Genomic DNA, 20,945 nt, shown 5'->3' on the forward strand with positions numbered 1-20,945 from the left:
TTATTGGTGTCACTTTAAAAGGAACTCACTTTAATGGTTGTTTCATGAGATAAATACCTGAGTGAGTCGTGCTGGAATAAATTTACTCACCTAGTAAGGGTGTGATGAGGAAAGTGTTTTGGCTTACAGCGTAGGGAAAGCTTGGTTGGTTTTCTCCTAAGACCGTGCAGACAGTCTTCAGCACAGATGGCTGCCTAGTTTTGGCTGTTCTATCATTTTTCCTCAAGAGAGGCCCAAGCTGGAGAACAGGGCCTTTACAGGTCACAAATGGAAAGAGAACTAAATGTTGAAAGTTGTCCAAAATGTTCCACACACTGTCTGGCTGAAGCCAAAACTGTTCGCTTTGCTTTTAAAAGTATCACTTAACTCATATGTTCTTGAGATCACAGTATCTTTTTTGAGTCCTGTTGGGTAAATTGTGTCATTTTTCTAACTTGTCAGGGAAGAATATAAGAGGTTGGAGATCAACAGTCTTCAGGGTTTTCTGAACATTTTCTTCAGCCCAGCATGTAGAGTACATACTGGATCTCCAAATTTGCTATCCCCACAGTGCCTGTCTACAGTGTCTACTGTGCTGCAGAGAGAGGTAGAACAGGCGAGGTTAGGAAAGGAGCTTCTGCCGGGGCCATATTTAACCTCTCTGCTGCTGTTTCTTTTGTTTGCTTTTTTAAAAAAGTTATTATTCTGTTCTTTCGTTTGTTTGTTTGTTTTTGGTGGTACTGAGGTTTTTGAACTCAACCTCCATCTTACTAGGCAAATCACTTGAGCCATGCCCCCAGCCCTTTCTGCTTCAGTTAGTTTTTGATAGGGTCTCACACTTTTGCCCAGGCTGGCCTGGAACCACCATCCTGCTACCTTCACCTCCTGAGTAGCTGGGATTACAGGTGTGTGCCATTATCCCCAGCCCTTGTTTGCTTGTTTTTAAACAGCTCTATTGAGATATAATTTACATACCATAAAATTCACTTGTGTTAAATATGCAGGTAAGTGATTTTTAGTACATTTACTAAGTTGTGCAGTGATCTGAATTTAGAACATTTTCATCATCCTAGAAAGAAACCCAATACTCACTAGTATTCAGTCCCCATTCCTTTGCCTACCTGCACACCCTAGGCCATTACTAATCTACTTTCTGCCTCTGAATCTGCCTGTTTCTGCACATGTTATTTAAATGGAATGGTGCAGCCTTTCATGAATAGCTTCTTTTACTTAGCATAATCTTTTCAAGGATTATCCATGTCATAGCATGTATTCATATTCTTTCAGTTTTTATTACTAAATAAGATTCTATTATATGGGTATACCACAGGTTGTTTCTCCATTCATCAGTTAATGAGCACTTAGGTTGTTTTCACTTTTTAGCTGTTACGAATGATGGTGGAATGAACATTTGTTTACAGTGTGTGTTTGTGAGGATTTAAAAAATCAAAATATGTAGAACTAGCTAGTAGATAGGGAGCAAACAAATGTATATGAACTAATAAGTACAATATAGTAATAGTGTCTTAGTCTTCACTTAACATCAGTTAGAAAATCTGATTTACTGAGAGTCCCATGCTTTCCTGGTGACATCTCTAAGGATCTTCTCTTCTGCTTTGCTCCTGACTTTCCTGTTACAATTTTGGAAATTTTCTTTTGTTCAGTAAACATTTATTGATTGCCTGCTGTGGGTCAGACACTGTACTGGGTGCCGTGAGTTTCTTTTAATAAAGAAAAGAATAAGCAAAAGTTTGAACACGTGCATGCAATTTAAGGTTACCTTTGGTTGACTAACCTGTAATCTCTCCCCTGCTTATAGAGTTTTGCCTAGGGTCCTTCTCCCCGCCTTCTCACCAGGTGCCTGAAGTTTAGCGATCTCTTGTCCATTCGCTCTTCTTGGGACCTTGTTTTGACCAATATGTCTGTGTGAAGTGTTTGGTGGAAGTTAACTGTTCTATACGGAAACTGTTACCTCAAGAGGTAAAAAGGTGACATCCCATTCTGGAGCGGTTGGTGAATTGGTGTTTATTCTAATTTAGACAGAATAGTGTCTAATTTCCTCAATTGGAAGGTTTTTTCTTTGATAAAATTGGCTTTATGTTCTTTTTGAACTCCAAAACTGTTTTGTGTCAGCACTGGACTTTTATCAGAAGCACCACCTCACCATTGTTTGGCTGCCTGTGTTTTCCTTTTGCTTCAGGGAGATAATGATCCAGGTGATGACTCAGAGTTCACTAATCAAATATTTTGCTTCTGTTACCATTCTCTTCCCTACAGGACACAAATGTTTTTATGATACTTCTTATTTGTTTCAGATCTAAAGTAATGTTTTTTTTTTCCCATGGTAGCATGTAGTTAGCATAACAGAGTAAGGCTACAGCCTCATTATTCCCTCTGCCTTTACTCCAGATCAAATCCATTAGCAGTTTGAAGAACTGTGTTTGATAATGGATGAGCAGGGCTAGTGTTGGCTGTAGGAGAGGCCTTTGGAAGAAGTCTCAATTCTGTTACTTACTATCCATTTCAAGAATTCATGGTAGGTACATACAAGCAGAGGGGTATGTAGGCATCTCAGATACTCATTGAGCCATCAAATAACTTGCTTGGGGCTTGACTAGTAGCACACCAATTTTGCTGCTGACCATGAGCAGGAGTGTTTCCATATACACAAATTTCACTGTTTGCTTTATTTTCAGTATTTACTGTAGTGCAAGTAGCATCTTGTAAACTCTCCCAGTTTAGGGGATTCCCATTTCATCTGTGAAACAGTTTTTGGTTAACAGATCCAAAAGATATTAACTCACTCAGCTACAGTTGCCAGGTGCATGTAAATAGAAGCCGAAACTAGATTATAGCAACTCTAAAGATGAACTGAAAGACGATGGACTGAAACTTTCTTATGAACATTCTTTTTAAGCTTGTGGGAGTAAAACGATTTCGTAAACAAAAAACATAGCTTTGCATTCCCTTGTCAGGTTATGAACACAATGGCTCTCCCTGCTTTATTTAGAGTTATTGTGAATCTTACATATCTATGCATTTCCACTTTTCACTTACAGCCAATGAAAAGGGCATTGTTTCATTGAGGGTTTTAGGAGAATATGCCTTTGAGCATTTAACTCAACCTTTTAAATTAATTCAGCTCTTATCTTTATGTCATTCTTAAGGACTTTCTTTCCCTCCTCACTTCCTCTTACCCTTTGAGTCCTTTCCTGTTGTAGGTTTCATATGCCTGTCTGAGATGAGCTTGCCTGTCTGTCTTCCTCCTTTGTCAGCTTTTTCTCCATAAAATGTCCCTGGAATCCTGGAAGGAAGCCTCATGGCTCCTTAAAGCCTCTAGAGAGATTCATCTGGTCTAGTGCTGTCATCTCCTTTTACCCTAAAGACATGCAAATGGAGGAATCACTTAAAGTCAGATGACTGGTACATTCTCATAGGGGACACTATTGCGACCAGTATGCTTGAACTTAACTCATTTTGTCAACCATTTAGAACATAGTTGCGGTCAAATGTTGATGTTTTGAAGTTATTTAATTATTTCAAAATATTTATAGATGTCTTAGGACAAATTTTTGTTGCAAGTAGTGAAAACCCCACTCAAAGTGGGTGGGCAAAAATAGACTTCACTGGCTCAGGTAACTAATAGATCCAGTGTGTGGGTCAGGCACACAGTTCTTAACCAAGGTCACCTAGAATCTCTTGCCTCTAGGCTCTCCTCTGTGTTGGCTGCATTCTGTGATAGGCTTACTAAAGTGGTGGCAAAGACAGCCACCAGCAGCTGCAGGTTTATGCCTTGCCAATTTGGTAATCCTAGAATAAAGAAGCTTTACTCTCCCAGAAGTTCTAGCAAAATTCCTGGGACTGACCTCATGGTCCTGTCCATCCCTTAATCGTTGTCACTCTGTTTATCCAGGGTTGGTCACATGCCATTGCTGGGTCTCTATCCTCAAAACTATATTGGATGAATATGGGGCAGGAGTGACTTCTCAACAAAAAGTAAGGGAGAGTATGGCTTCCAGAAGAGGTAAATGGATGCTGGAGAAAGAGGGACACCGTAGTCTACTGTGATAAGATGTAGAATGAATTCATTCTAATGAGACAAGTTGCACGTGGTGTTTTATCTCATACTAGCACGTAGGTGTATATAATTATTTGTATTTTTAAGTATTCTATCCCACAGCTAGATAATAAAGCTATACTCCCCCCCCCCTCCTCTTCCCTCCTTCCTCCTTTTTTTTTTTTTTGGTGGTACTATGAATTGAACCCAGTACCTCCTACTTGCTAGGCAATGCTGTAGCACTTGAACTTTGCCCCCAGCCCAGATAATAAAGCTCTTAAAGACAATACCTGTCTTATGTCTGTTGCAGATTCTAAAACTGAGTATAGCATCTGCACATGGTTGATTTTGATAAATGTTGTGGGATGCTGCTTATCTTCTAGCAGCATTCTTATTATTGTTGGTGGCCAATACTATGGAACTCTGTCATTTAGTGTTGATGGAGAATTTGTATACACACAGTCCTTAATGAGCAAAAAGAGTATACCCTGGCCAGTGTCCAGTGGTATAGGGCTAGTGAACATCAGCTTGGTACATACAAGCCATACCTATAGAATGTGCTTTCTAGACTTCCGAGGAGATTAGATACAGAAGAAAAAATCTTCCCTGTTGCAAATAATGGCTCTAGTTCAAATAAAATTCTGTTGTGGCACTAAGGCAGCAGTGTCAGACATAACCTTAAAAACATACTAACAGGAAAAAAATCCTCATAGATCTTTGTGTAACAGATCAAAGTGTAATCACAGCAAATAATGCATCTTTCTCTTCTATTGTAACCACAAGAGAAAGGCAGGGATTGTGTTTATAAAGCATGTTGGTTGGGAGACTTGTAAATTGTAATCTTTGGAAATCCCAAACCTATTGGATATAATCCCATCCATTAGATGAAGGCAGCTCACCTATGCAATAGACGCTGGCTAGCAAGTTAAACTGAGAACATGAACAGGAAGCAGTCATTCAGAATTACAATAGGTACGATGCAGAGTTAATTCAGGGAGATATTTTGTTATGACATAATTACATCACTGGGACAGCTGGAGAGCTGAGCACTGTGCTGGACTGCAGAGTTTGTTCTCTGCCCTGCAGCTGGAGGGTCAGGGCAACAGACAGCAAGAGAACGTGCTTTATGAATAGTTAGGGCTTGGCTGACTTCACTGTGCAATGATAACGGCCTATCTGCCTTTTGGATTGCATTTACACAGCTAAACTCAATGTACAGCCTTAGTAAATACTGAGAACCACTTTTTCTTCCTACTTTTTGAATCGGCATTCACTTGGATCGTATTACATGAAGCTCTAGTGGGTAAATATTGAGTGGCAGTTTTCCTCTGAAGGTCATCTGAGAGATATTTTTTCATATTCATACAGTATGATTACAGTTTCCTTGTAGAACTGCACTGAAAGTGTAGTCAGTAAAATGATATTTTTTGTTGGTGTACTGAATAGCTAGCAAAAAAAAACTTATTAAAAACAGTTTTAGAAAGTCATATACAATGTTGGTCAAGAGGAATCATGGAGTAGAAGTTACTTTCCAGTGTTTATGTTCAAGTGTTCAGACCTGTCTTGCTCTATTGTTTTCTAAGTGTAAGGACTATAGGCAGCCTAGCCACATTTCTCATTGATTTATATAATATTTTACAGATGAACCTCCAACCAAATATTGGGCATTTCAGTTCTTGTTTAGCTCAATTGCTTTTTGTGTTTGTGAAATCCTTTCTCAATATTCAAGTATCTACATCATATTTCCCACCAAAATAACTATTATTTGATTTGGGATCATTCTAAAGGCAGACATATGGAAAACCATCACAAATACTATGTTCTAAAATTTCTAAGATTAATACTTAACAACTGTTGACTTAAAATGCATTTTCTGCCCATTATGACTAACATAACTGTTAACTTTTATTACAGTGGTATTTTCTAAACAATTAACTCAAACAAAATTTCATATTTTAGTGGAGAGCAGTATTTTCCCAGAGGTAATGAGTCTGTAGGTTGTCAATGGCCAGCATTAGAGTGAAAAAGGGAAGAGGTGCCTTAGAGGTACTCTCAGGGCATTTACTTCCCTCAATGCTGGTTCTGAATTTCTAAGGAGAAATTCTGTAAGTAGCATCAGCTAATTTTAATATTATATAACTTTGAGAAAATCAACTTGATGTTATTCATGTATTGTGTCATGCAAAGAGAGCTTAAAAAACGGTTCAGTAAGATGAAGCAATATAGTGTACTGCCAGGGCTGTTAGGTAACTCCTAAGACAACGGTTTGGGGAACACATAACCTTTTGATTCAGCAGTGTTATGTCCCCATCAAAATATTTTATCTTTTGGAAATTACCAAAATGTTGCATATATTGCACTTTTAGTTTAATATATATGAAATCTGTATCTATACCTATATAATCTCTCTCTAATCTATGTTTATATTAAAGAAGCTAAAAGTGCGACTGAGTACTAGAGTTGCTAAAGTCATTGTTCAACACAGACAATAATGAGCAGTGTATTTTTCCATTCAGGAAATGTGTTTATAAAAATGGGAAAGGTTTTTAAGGTAATGTTTGAGAAGTACAGCTATAAAGGGCATAGTATATTCTATTTTCTTTCTTTGTATTTGATTTGATTTGTATTTGATTTTAGTATATGCTAGTTTTGTTTCATTGCTGTCTTATTGCAAAAATAGAAGCCACCGATTTAAAGGAGCTTGGGTCAGACTCTTTTTCATTCAAAGAAAGGAAAAAGTGCAGTCCATGAACCTATGAATAACTAGTAGTTACCTCAAATTATCAAGTTCAAAGAGCTGTTGATAAACTTCCCAAGTATAAACCTGTGCATGACAGCAATTATGCTTTTTGTATGGGATTTATATGATTCACGACACTATCTTTAATGAAGTTATAAATAGGAATTTATGCTTCAAAATAATTTTCCAGAATGAGTCACATTAGGGAAAAGGTATTAAGCTTAGAAGTAAGTATTAAAATGTAAAAATATTTGTAAGTATATAGATGTGAGAAGAATGCTGAGTTGGTTGGTCAATTTTAATATTGTTGTAGAATGCACCTCAAACTGCCCATTATTAAATAGTAGTTTGGCTGTGGCTGAGAGGCTTATATAGTTGTTGGCATTTTGTTGTTTGCCCCATGAGATTTAAATTAATTACAGTGGTCTTTAGATTCTATTAAAACTTAGTTTAGATTCACTGAGAAATACCAAATGTTGGGGGGCCCAGATAGCCCAGAAATATAGTAGGGTAGCATGGTAAACCAACTAGGCCTTAAAATTTAATTAAAATAATACACAAACTGGACAAGTGAGAGTGAACCCTGCATTTTAGTAATTGGGCTTTGTACACATCCACAATTAGTTTGTTTGAAGAGGGTGTTTATTCAATTGTTTAAATGAAAAAAAGAATTTGAATAGTACTTTATTTGCTTCTTTTCAGTGTTTATAACACATTGTTATCAAGACATCCATTCACAGCTTCTTTATATAGCTGATTTATTTAATTCTTCAAACATTTGCTGAGAATCCCTATGCCAGGGAGCGTGCTATAGTTAAAACTAAAGGATGTTTTGTCCCTGGGCTTGAAGATTCTTTTGACTACTGAAAGATCACTTTTTTAGGGAAAAAACAAAACAAAAACTTAAAATGTGAATTTGTTCTAAGATTTTATGGGAAAAACTGGATTTACTGATCCAAACTTAATTATAATGTTTATTAATCTGTGTTTTTATCTTTGAAGGACAATATAGTCTGTTTTTTTATTTCAAAAGAAATTTTAAAATTTCACAGCATTTACATTGAAGTATGACTTAATCAAACTAACAAATCTACTGTATTACATACTTAACATTTTTTGTGATTTCTGAAAACATTTAAAATCTGCTCTTACTGCTGGCGGAGTGGCTCAAGAGGTAGAGTGCCTGCCTAACAGACATGAGACCCTGAGTTCAAACCCCAGTACCACCAAAAAAAAAAAAAGTAAAATCTACTCTTTCAGCAATTTAAAAATTCTTAGTGCCTTAGTCAGATTCTATATAATAGTTAAGCAGTATATCAGAATATTACATTGTACCCCGTAAGTACATACAATTACTATCTGTCAATTAAAAATAAATTTAAAAAGCATTTTAAACGTGTCACAATGTGGATTAACATATTTGGAATGTCAGAACTAATTAAGAATTTATGCCGTGAGCAGGGCAGTCATGTTATTCATCAGCATTAAGAAGGCTGTCTGAGAGTAAAATTCTCCATATTTCATCATCATTGTGTTCACAGGCATGGTCATGGCACCTTAAATTCCTTTCCTATCTTCATTGGCAGAGTCCAGAATCTCCAAAGAATGTTTAATTTTTCTCTAATAATTCTCAAACTGTGAGCTAAGAAGAAGCATATTTTGCCTGGACTACAAGTTTAAAACTGTCTCCATCCGTAGATGGAGATCTCAGATCTTAGCTTCAGGAAAGTCTAAGCAAAGGGGTCTTGTCCTCCCGCCATGTTGCTTTGCCTTTGTTACTGTGAATGTTCTCTCTGCTTAAGCAAGTGCTCATGTCCTCCTCTTCTAAACTTGCATATTAATATTAAAGTATCAGATTCCATTAGTTGTGTTCACATATGATCACAGGAGTGGTATATGCTGGTCCTTCTACACTATCGTGTGATAAAATTGAGATATATGTGTAAGACATACAGGTTAGTTCTTTGCTTATTTCCCTCTACTTAATCTCCTTCTTTTTCCTTCTAGGTTGTTTGATGTGTGCACAGTGTCACGAACAGACAGAGAAACCAAACTAACACTAGTGTTTGAACATGTTGATCAAGACTTGACCACTTACTTGGATAAAGTTCCAGAGCCTGGAGTGCCTACTGAGACCATAAAGGTACTGAGAATCTTCTTTCTGCCTGATCAGGGAGCCCACTATTATAAGTCTACATACTGAACAGTGGCATTCCTTATGAAAATTGCCAAAATTAGAGCTTTTGCAATTCAGTATGTAGTTTAAAATATCAATTAAGTAAAATATTCAAAGAATATTTTATATATTCTAGGTCATTAATTTTGAAGTAAAGTGAAATATTGCCTATTGAAATTATTTTAAAATATCTATTTGTATATATTATCTGGCCCTAACTTTAGAAATACAGCATAGAGAATATAGTTTAGTCTTCTGTGGTGGCTCACGGTTTCTAAGAATACAATTTGAGAGATCATTTGTGAGCACACTGTATTATAATTGAATCTAGGACGTACCTTTTTTATGTAAATCTGAATTACTGGTTGTTTCACCAGTACTGTCTCTACCTTTTCTCATTCATAAAATGTTTATCTGAAGCCTAAGTGTCAAGTAATACACTGAAGTGTTGCGATTCAAAGATGATTAAAAGGCACTGTTTTGCCCTCCAAGGTCAGCAAGTGGTATGCAGAGTATTCACCAGTTTTCTTCTTTCTTTAAGTCTGATGGGAAAAGCTGCCTATAAAGTTTTATTGGTCTTACCTGAATTTCCAGTAGATCTGTGAGGTCTGTGCACCTCATGCACAGGTTTTCACGAAGGCCTTTTTGTCTGTGTGAATTAGAGTTAAACAGACTTCCTGACTTCTCTTTTATTGTTTAGAAATGAATTACAGAATTCAGTTTTATGTAGGAGTTAAACCATGGAAGTAGTGTATCGTCAACAGAATAGGAAATGCCTTTGAGTGATAGCTAAAAGTTCCCAGACACCGATACATTTAGAGTTTAAGGTAATGAGTGGTTTATTCATTTGATTAGATGAACAGTGGCTGAGAATATGATACTCAGCAGTTGTTCCATTTCTTCCTGAGCAGTAGACCTCCAGTTCTTGGCTTTCCTCTTTTTGCCTCTCTTTTTCCTCTGGCATTTGTTCCATTTCTGTGGTTTCATTCCTTGCCTTCATGAGTTTGTCACAAACCCCAGCATGTTCAGCATGCAGAGCACTGTTTTTACTTACCCTGTTTTCTGACCAGCATGGACTAATGACAGTGCTCTTAGTGTGATCTGTGATTTCCCACCTTTGTGACATTCTGTTTCTCACAATTTTTTTTCAATCCCTTCCACCAACTATCTGCCTCAGATCTTTCAAGGCCACCCAGATACCGTGTGATCCGCTTTGATAGCCTTATAACACTTGTTCTACACGTTTCTGCTTCTTCATTGTGTTCTCTTCCTTCAGTTGTGATTACTTAGGTACGTAGCTTGTCTTTGTATTCATCTTTGTATCCTGACTATGCCATACACAATGATCTGCACGCATAGGTTCTCAATAAATAAGATACACTGCCAAGAGCCAGGTTCTGGTGGCCTGTAATCCTAGCTGCTTGGGAGGCAGAGAGTTGAGATGATTGTGGTTCAGGACCAGCCAGGTTAAATAGTTGCTCTAGTCACAATAACCAGAGCAAAATGCACTGGAGATATGATCCAAATGGTGGAGTGTCTGCTTTGCAAGTGTGAAGAGCAAGTTCAAACCCAACTCTTAGCAAAAAAAAAAAAAAAATTATTATCAAGTTTTCTTCAGATATAATTATTTCAAAATTGCTTTAAAAATAGACTCCCCAAATAATCACCAGCTATTTTTGGATACATTTCTAATTTAAAAGTTATTTGAGGAGTGTCTTTTTTTTTAAAAAAAAACAATAGACAGCAAGACAAAGTAGCCATTTATTTATGACATGCACTGCCATCTTCGTGGATTTTTTTTTTTTTGAGCTTCATGTTACATCCTCCTAGATTATGAGAGGTTGCTACATGGAATCTATGCAGTTGAAATGATTGATATGCCAGAGCAATACATTAGACTGAAGCTTAATCAGACCGAAGTAGACATGAAGAGGACTGGGGAGATTCTCCAGAGTGGGATGGAGGGACAAGCAGGGCAGGAAGAGGAACAGATGGGGCGGGGGTCACCAAAGTGTGGTAGAGGGAAGGAGTCGAGGAATGTCTGAGCCAGAATTGGGTGGGATGGGGTTGTTATCAGAAGTTTTTGAAAGGACTTGTGAGAAGATTTTTGTGAGGTTTTTTTTTGGTCTGTCTCCAAGGAAAGGGAGTGTTACTTCATTCTGGGCTGAGCAGAAGATTCTCCTGGAAGTTTTTCAACCTTCGGGGTCAGTCCTCTAGTGATCCTATAGAGACCAAATTAGCTGGAGGAGTAGTGGTGAGGGTGAGAGGCTCTGGTGATTTACGGTTAATGGTTTATAGTTATGTTGTATCGATATTTTCATAATAAAATACAACCATGATTATATGAAATATTACAGGTATTGTTTATTAATAGCTAATTGAGCATCTTTTTGCTAACTGACTAATCAAAAGTCCCTTTTTTTGTCTTCATCTTTAATTTAAAAAAAATTTTAAACTGTACCAATTTACTCTCCTTACTAAATATTAGATTTTTGCTAATACGAGTGATGATGCTTTAAGGTCATGGTTGAAAACATAAATAATCACTTAAAAGCATGACAAAACCATAAAAAGGATAGTTTTATGCTGAATATATAATTGATGCAAATTTATTTTTAACAATCACTTGTACATTGTTTTGGTGATTGACCTAATTTTTAGCAATTGCAATACAGACTAGTTTATTTCTGGTCAATTAAAGTTTTCAGACAAACACCAGGGAACATTTATGGGAAGTCTCAGTAACTTGATCAAGTTAATATCGTTATGTTGAATAACTTATTGAGAACACAAGATGGATTCTTTATGAAGAATGCTTTTCAAAAAAAAAAAAGCTTTTCTGAATGTATTTTTACAAATATTTGTTTGACTATTTACTCTTTCAGGGGATTCTATGCTAGGCACTTTGTAGACACAAAACTGAACTACATGTAAACCTATTCTCAGGGACCTTGGCATGCAAAAGAAGAAATAAAATGCACACAAAAGCATGTGGTATGCATTCTCTATGATTATTTAAATAGTTTAGGAGTATTTTAAGTACAAACAAATAAACCACTTATTTATCAATGAGAACAATCTATATTTAACTCTCTGTGTTACAGTTCAAAAATATTTCCTAAAATATTTTTCAGAGGATTTGACTCTTAAATGATAGTATTAACATTGTCTTACATATTAGAATTTCATCAAAGAAATTATAAATATATAAAATATCTTAACGTGAAATAGATATAAAACAGAAACTTAAGCTAAAACCTCATGTAAGATCGCCTGTGCTAAGGGAATCTTCCTTTCCCAGCTTTTTCCACTGTGTTTTCTGTAGTACTGTTTGCCTGATAACAGGGCACTAAAATCAGGGCACTAAAATTAAGAATATTCTAGTGTACATTCAGCACATAAATTGTATGAGCAGGCAGGGCTTGCAGAAAGCAAGAATGTTCCTTAGCTTCTATAGCACTAGTAGGGGTAAAATCTAATTTTGTTTGCATTTCATCAACATGTGCTGTTAGAAAAGAGCCCACAATAGGTTTCCAAATACCATGTAACAGTTTTCCAAATGTTTGCATAACTTTTGTTTTCAGGAAGAAAATAAAAAAGCAAAAAACACACCTGAAGCTGTAAGTAGCTGTAAAGATTGATACTTGGATAAACTCATAAAGGAAATTCTGTCATTATTGCATGGTCTTCATGTCAGATTTTGATAAAGTAAGTTCAGGATATAGACCCAAGCCAAACATTATTTTATTTTTGTGAGCTTTTCAACTAGTATGTTCAAAAGTTAGGTGCTTGTGGCTTATACCTATGATCTTAGCTACTCAGGAGGGCGAGATCAGGAGGATCTCAGCTCAAAGCCAGCCCAGGCAAATAGTTCTTGAGACCCTATTTCAAAAATACCCAACACCAAAAAGAGACTGGTGGAGTGGCTCAAGTTGTATAGCACCTGCCTAGCAGGCATGAGGCCCTGAACTCAAACCCCAGCACCACTAATCAGTCAATCAACCAATCAATCAATAAAATAAAACCAGAGGTGGTTCTTTGCAGCATTTTAAAGATACCTTATTCTAAATAAGTAAACAAGCATGTATATCTTATTCATATCTCATCTTGAGGTTTTCATCACATTCTTTAATATTTTTTCTTGCCATTTATGAGGTGCATCCATTCTTGGTTGATACTGACATTTACGTAAAGGATCCTGTTGACTGCTGTACTATTAAATCAACAAATATTCTAATGTTTCCTAGGCTTATTATTAACATATCTTGCTTTGACTCCTTAATAATCATGTTACTTTTTTTTTAGGGTTCATGGTAAGTCTAGCATATCTGCTTCTATAGTACCTTCCTTTGATGGGAGGACTTATGAAAAGGGGCTTTCAGGTTTTTATTTTTTTCTTTCATGCTGTTTATCTGCCACTCTGAGAATGGGTCACAAAGAACTGTAAATGAGTTCCCTCTCTGTTTTCCTTAGAAAAAAAGAACCATATGGCAGGATATATCTTGGGGAGAGACTCCCATGTATAAAATATTCTCCAGTATGAACTTGCAAAATGTATGGCCATTCATTCGGTGCTTGGGCTTGCCTGTTCTGTAAATGTATTATCTTCCCTAGGATGTGAATTGGCTTCTCAACTAACTCTTAGAGAAACTACTTAGTATTGTTTCTTGAATATTCTGTGTGTGTAACATGTTTGATAAAACTGACAATATAGTTTCACGAGTTTGAAGCACTAAACGGTCACACAGAGCAGCACCCCTCTAAGACAGGACAGGGTTCCTTCAGCTAACGACCATATGGCCTCTTTTGATGATTCAGTCTTGAGATTACAATTATGTTTATGTGTCCCTATGATGAATTTGAGAGGACCAGAAAATCTCAAGGCTTGTGTCTCAGTGGATCAGATTTCAGTTTATCTTCAATTGAATGTTTCTTAGAGATTTCTGTTGGTTTTAATATTTTCAATAAGAGATAAAGTATACTATTAGGTTCGTTTTACAAAACCCAGACTTCAGAAACTGACACACACACACTCTTAATAGCACCTGTTTTCTGCCTCTGGGAAATATCTGTTTTCATGACTAATATCTGCTTGCAATAGACAGTGGCTCTAATGTCAGTATGGGATGCCCAGGGCTGATTCATCTTTCTTCATTTGACATAATGCAAAGTGACTGACTGGTTCCCTGTCCTGCAGATGAGGAAAGCCTCCCAGATCCTCCTTTCCTCCTACTCCTAAAGGATTCCAGTCATGGCCCCTCTGGCTCCTGGTGGCCTCCACTTTGCCTGAATTAAGAGCAGGTGATTTGTCTCATCTTTGCAGGACACAGAGCAAATTAACATGAAAATATCGCTTCTCAGAAAACAAGGCAGGCTTGAATGCCCTGTCACTGCTGGTCATTAGCCATCTGCCACCAACACTCATACTCTGTTTATCACATTTAAAATTCAGAGCAGATGTTGCATAATAAGGTGATCCCAAAAACAAGGCAAGAAATTCAAAGAACAAGTACTCCACAATAATGATAAAGATCTTGGAAGGAAATTTTTTTCAATCTGATACCGTAGCTGGACTAAATGAATAGAACCTGTTTTTTAAAGCATACACACACAAACACACACCTCTTTCCTTGTTTAATATATATTCCTTTTTACAGTAACAGGAAAAGAAAATACATATGTGAAAGATACCTGATAAGACTATTTAGTAAAATTTCTGTTAATAAGCAAAGTGAAATGTTGCAAAAACACTAGTTCTGGTGTAAAGGATTTCACAGGCCAGTTGTGCACTTTTATCATAAGATGGTCCTTGACTTAGAGCAGCTTGGCCTAAAATAGTTCATTTTTGCTGCACAGTTGGCTTCCTACCATGGCTTTCCAATTTATTTTTTTCTTGATGCTTAAGACCTCATGCTCCTTATATCCTTTTTCTTTCCCTGTCTCACACCTCTACCCCACTCCCTCCACCACTGCTACTGTCAACCTCCTCTTTAGTCCCCAGCTTTAAGCCCTCCAATCCTTTAATTCCTAGTGCCCTTTATTGTGGCTTTTATAGGATTGGTTATTATGTTTTACCTAAGTCATTCATGCACATTCTAGATCCTTATTGTGTTTTATAACAAGTATTCATTTACAATATATTAACTATTGCATTTAAAGACATTCTTTTTTTTTTTTTTTTTTTTAAAGAATAGGATCCCAACATTCACCAGGAATGAGGGCCTGTGTTCTGTGGAAAGTCAGCTTCTAAGATAATCTTTTTGACTCAAAAGAAATGTTTTCTCTATAGAAACCACACCATATATGTGGTTTCTCTTTGCAGTACATACATAGGGTAGGGACTTTTTGAAGAGGAATATCAGAAATATTGCTGAGAAAAGATCAACAGTCAGTCAGAGTAGCATCAGCATTGGGCTATTGACTAGAATAGGAGATGATTGGAAGGTTAGTGAGTCAACATGGACTTTACTCCAAATTTAGGAAGAAATAGTGAGTGAACTGTAACAGCTACAGTAATTAATGCTCCTAAACTCTTAAGCCCACATCTAAAATTTAGAGAGGCATAAACTTTTTAATACAGTTTTTCATTCACATACAGTAATTTCTATTTGTTCCTCTCGGCATCAGAAACACACATAGTATGTTTTCTGTTGTCTTACACTCCAAGTGAAAACTTTAAGTAACTCAAGAAATTTCTTGAGAGACCAATTTTTAGGTAATCTAGGTTTTGAGGACTATCCCAGAAACAAATCTTTATGCAAATTCCTAGGTTTTTGTAGTGTCTGAAACTATCTGGAGGAGAAAAGGACAGAATTATTCAAATACCTGAAATTCTAATAACATACTATAATAGAGTTATTTAATGGTTCCTCCCCCACCCCAACAGGAAATACAGTTACCAAAAAAAAAAATAAAGCGAGTATCTTTCTAAAGGTACCATAGGACTGACTCACTAAAATAAATACAGACTCACTAAGTAGACAAATGATACTTAGAATAAACTAATAGCAGATAAGTTGAGCTCTCTTTAGAAAATGCTTCCTCACCTTAGGCATCAAATGTGTTTATAGAGTCCATTAAAATGTTACATGCAGTATATATGCTATCTATATCACTATAATGACAGCAGAGTGATGTTCTGCACCCAAGAGGGATATTCCTCTTCTAAATTTAGCTCCTTAGTTAAGCTCCCTGGTTACCTTTCCTTTCCTTCTTCCTCTGAAAGTTGAACATCTGAGGCTTTACCTTCAGCCCTCTTCTCTTCCTTGGCTACACTTACAAGTGTAGAATGTTTGGATATTTATTCTCCAGCCTGACCTCTTTCCTATGCTTTTGATGTATATGGTAGGCCAGCAGTTTAACATCTTGCCAAAACATTGGCTAGGAATCTTCTCCCCGGGTCAAGCCTTCCATAAATCTAGATATTAGTCATGATTTCTTGCTTTCCTTCAGTCTTCATCCAGTCCATTATTAAGGACTTAAAGATTTGTCCTCAAAAGATAATCTCCAGTCCAACCACTTTTCAATATCTTTATTATTTAAAGTCCTTGTCTAACCCATCAAACAAGTTTCTTAACTCAACGTGCTGCTTCTGGCCTTTTGTAGATCATCCTTTTATAACACCACAGAGACTTTTTTAAACCATGAGCAAAACTGTCACTCCCCATTAAAAACTTAGCTCCAGTGGTTTCCCATAACCTGTAGAATCCTCTTCGCTCCCTTGCTGCTCTGGTCTACTCCCACCCTTCCCCTTGTTCACTTTTAGTCACACTGGCCTTCTTTCTGTTCTTCCAACGTGCTTCTAGCTCAGAGTGTTTACTTACTGTCCATTCAGTTTGGAATACTTTTTGCCTCCTGGCTCATGTCATATCCTCACCCAACTCCTCATCTAGATATAGTTCATCAGATTCCCTGTTACCCTAGTTTATCCTCTTCATAGCACTGAACTGAAATTATCTGTTATTTTTCATGTTTGTTGTTTATCTTCCCAACGAAGGAACTTGAAATCAGAACTCTAATCTTTTGTAGTACCTCCAGGACCAGGATACCTCCTGAGACTTAGAGGCGTGTGTTCATAATTCTACTAGGTACTTACTTTGAATGATTCTGAAATATAGGCCTCGATATTCCCATCGTGTAAGTGAGGTTAAAGTACTTTTCAAATACAGATTTTTAAATATATATTTATATTATAGAAGAATAAGCCTAGGTGATGTCATATCTGATCATATCAACCTTGGTCTTACACATTCAGTTCTTTGTGGGGTTAGGGACCCTGGGATAACCCATATTGTACCAAAGAATTTACCTGGTTGGGTTGGTTTAGATATAATCTAAAACTAGTAACTGATGTGTATTAGAACTCTAAAGCATTTTTTCTTTAATATGGTACTGATTTAACTCAATTCCAAAAATAATTTTCATTCTGGTTTGGACTTTGTTAAATATGTTTATACTAAAGATAAGAAACAAGACCAATGATGAGATTGATGCTTAGACCTTATTCTTACTTCTTGGGAGTGTATATCTAGCAGATAATCTGGTATTTACACATTTTTTTAGTTAAAAGATTGCTTTCCATATATCTACCATTATATGCAAAGGTCTTCCCTGTCCCCGCTATAATAAGTAAAAGCTTCAAAATTTTAAATTATTTTAAAATTTAATTTAAAATGCTATTCTATATGTTATTTATTTGAATATTTATTCTTACTCAGAAATTTCAGATACCTGTATGTAGTTTTGTGGAATTTGGGAACTAAAGAAGCAGAGCTCCACTAGACAGTGGCTATTTTCAGTATTATTATCACTGAATTTTTAGTTACTGATAGGCTTCTAGAGAACTGATCTGTCACTTATGGAAGAGAATATGTTATTCCTCATTCCTAAGCAAGGTAGGAAAGATTGGTCAGACTTTCATTGCAGTTAGGAAAAATAACCATTGGGTCTAGTAAATATTTGTTGAATGAATAAGTTGTTGCACGAAAGATTGTGTAAATGAAGCCTTCTGAGCCCAATGGTGCCAGTTATGAAACGTACATGAAATATGACTGCAATTACTGTCATTCTGCCTTTCTTCTTCCTTATCATCATCACCCTCTAAGAGCAACATTCTCCAAAATGATTGACTCTGATGGAAAATCAGTCAAATAAGGAGAATTGGTTAGATTTGGGATTTACATATTTAAATCAGAGATGCCATGCCAAGTCTCTGGGCACTGTGACATTTGAAGTCTTAGGTAGAAAAAGAGAATCCTTAAATTGTAGAAATGACCAAATATCATTCTAATCCTTAAAAACCCTGGATTATCATTCTAATCCTTAAAAACCCTGGATATTACCACACAATGGTTAGCTTGATTAGGATACCTGGAAAACACACTAAACCCAACAGATTTTGCAAAAATGAGTTACCGTCTAATAAAAGGTTGACAAAGGCTTAAACGCTGAGTTCTGTTTTTCTGTTTCTTTAAGTGTGGTTAGTGAATCACCTGTACCTCCACCACCTGGCATGCTCATGTAAAATGATATCCCTGGTCTAACTGACCTCCCAGTCCTAAATGTGAGTCTCAGGAGATTTCTAAGAAGTACTCTCTATGGTTTGTTATAGACACTACAGTTTAAGAAGTCTCCCCTACAGTTTGACATATGACACAACAGGGAAATGGAAAATGTTTTCCTTTTGTTCTGAGAGGACTCATATCTCTGGAATATTTGCTTGCCTGTGCATAAGTAACTCCAAATCAGAAAGCTGTAAGATTGCTGGGTATAGAGGTACGGGCCTGTAATCTCAACACTCAGGAGGCAGAGGCCAGAGGATCACAGTTCAAGGCCAGCCTGGGCTACATGGTGAGATCCTCTCTCAGAGAGAAAGAAGGAAGAGAAGGGGAGGGGAAGAGAGGAATGAGGAATGGAACTTGGATGCTCTAGGAAGAGAAACCAGGAGGCTCTAAGATGAAGTAAGGTGTGGCATTGAATTAAAGTCATCCATACATATGAAACTTGTTTGAAATTGCTCAGTTTGACAGGATTACATGCCTGTAATCCCAGCTACGCAGGAGGAGGAGATGGGAGGGTTAAAGTCCAAGGCCATCCTGGAGAAGAAAAGTTAGCAAAACCCTATGTTGAAAACGAGCCAGGTGTGGTGGTACATGGCTCTGATTCTAGCTACTTGGAAAGTGGCAGGAGAAGGATTGTGATCTGAGGCCAGCCTGGGACAGAAGCGTGAGACCCTATCTGAAAAACAAACTAACAGCCAAAGAACTGGGAGCATGGCTTAAGTAGTAGTGGAAACCCTGAGTTCGATCCCAGCCACAAAAGACAGTATGAATTTTTATTCCTTAAGTCACTCTATCGAAAAATACTAACTCATTAATTGGAGACATGACTGAGAAATGCTTAGAAATAGGAAAATTCTAACTGAAAACTCATAAGCTACCTAGAGTCTAACCTTTTCAAAAAAGTGTTCATGATACATCATTATTTGTCCTTTTATTTCATATACTAACATTTTCACAGTTCCCCATGGTCTCAAATTAGTAAACCATTACTAGAATTCTTAGCTCTTTTTTATAGGTGAGAAACCAAAGCAATATGAAATTAAGTGAAACATTGTCATAGGTTTTAGTGCTGATATCAGTGTGACCAAATACAGTTCTGTCTTTTGAAGTTCGTATATTAGAAGCCACTGAGTGCTCCGAATCTACCTTTTTTTCTACTTGTGATTCTAAGCCTTTAACAAGTATGAGCTAGTAGCTTTGTTTTTTTTATATTTACTATTGATCACTGCTATTCCTGACTGTGCTTGTTAATTTTTTCTTTCTTAGACAAAACCAAAGAACATATTTATCATTCTCCTGAAGAGTTGTCACCCCACTTTTAGATTCGAATGCTAAAGTGCAACACGAAAGAGACCGAGGACTGTGAGGCATAGGCAGGTTCACTGTGAATTAGGTGTAGGACTGGAACTCAAAAGGTGCAGCCTACATTTAGCAGTGAGATACAGATTGATCTGGAAACAGTTAGTGGTCACAGGGAGAACTGATTAACTGGCTCCCTCAAATAGGGAGAGAGAGAGAGAGAGAGAGAGGTAGAGAGAGAGATTGAGATTTATGTACTATAATTAAATCCTCTCCCTCCCCAAAGTAAATTTGTGTGTTTGTTTGTTTTGGGGAGGGTTGAGCCACAGTCTTGCTAATGTAGTCCAGACTGGCCTTGAACTCTTGATCCTTGTGTCCCAACCTTCTAGGTGCTGGGATTACAGGCATATGCTACCATGCCTGGCAAAAATATGTTGTTTAAAGCACATAATTAATGCTGAGTATAAATGTCTGAAACATTACATTAACAACTTTTTATTCCCTCCATTGTGATTACTGCTCTGACCACAACAATTATCTTGTGAACCTCAAGTTTAATATTTAAACCACATATTGAAGATGGATCGACTTGCATCTTTAGGGCAAAACTCTACGAATCCAAATGAACAACACACAAGAACATAAATATTGGTTAAGTTTTGTCTTTGACATTATCTGTTGTAAATGTTGTGACTATACTAACAACCCTTGATAGTCATCTCATCTTTGCTTGAAGGTCTTGATGAAAACACTTAGGAACTTGGAAGAAAGTAAAATACAACTTACATTAGAATGAATTAAGAAAAGAGTTGCACTTTGGTGTCCTCCCATGTGGAGAGGTTTATGAAAGCATCCACACACTAAGAGAAAGGACTTCTTTCCTTTCCTGCTTTAATCCCACCATCACTTTCACCACCACAGTTCCACAGGACTTCTTACTTTATTTATCACCAAGTTCCATAATTGACATATGGTTTGTGTTATTGATTTCTCAGGTTTCAAAGTAAAATAAATTGAGCTTTCATCCGCATTTAGAATATACAGTTTTTTTAAGGAACTCTAAACAAAGACACACATTATTTGTAAGTTGGAGAGCAGCTGCCAGAAAACAGAAAATTAGGAATGGAGTCATGA

General features: G+C 36.7%; 1 protein-coding gene across 1 annotated transcript in view; it reads left to right on the forward strand.

The window, feature by feature from the left end:
• The window catches only part of Cdk6 (cyclin dependent kinase 6), a 207,078-nt gene that overhangs the window by 41,317 nt on the left and 144,816 nt on the right, over positions 1-20,945 (forward strand). Inside the window, exon 2 of the mRNA XM_074064745.1 lies at positions 8,784-8,919. Within this exon, the coding sequence (XP_073920846.1) occupies positions 8,784-8,919 (136 nt within the window). The remainder of the gene's footprint in view (positions 1-8,783; positions 8,920-20,945) is intronic.

This window comes from Castor canadensis, chromosome 2, assembly GCF_047511655.1.
Source record: "Castor canadensis chromosome 2, mCasCan1.hap1v2, whole genome shotgun sequence".
NCBI classification, from domain to species: Eukaryota; Metazoa; Chordata; class Mammalia; order Rodentia; family Castoridae; genus Castor; species Castor canadensis.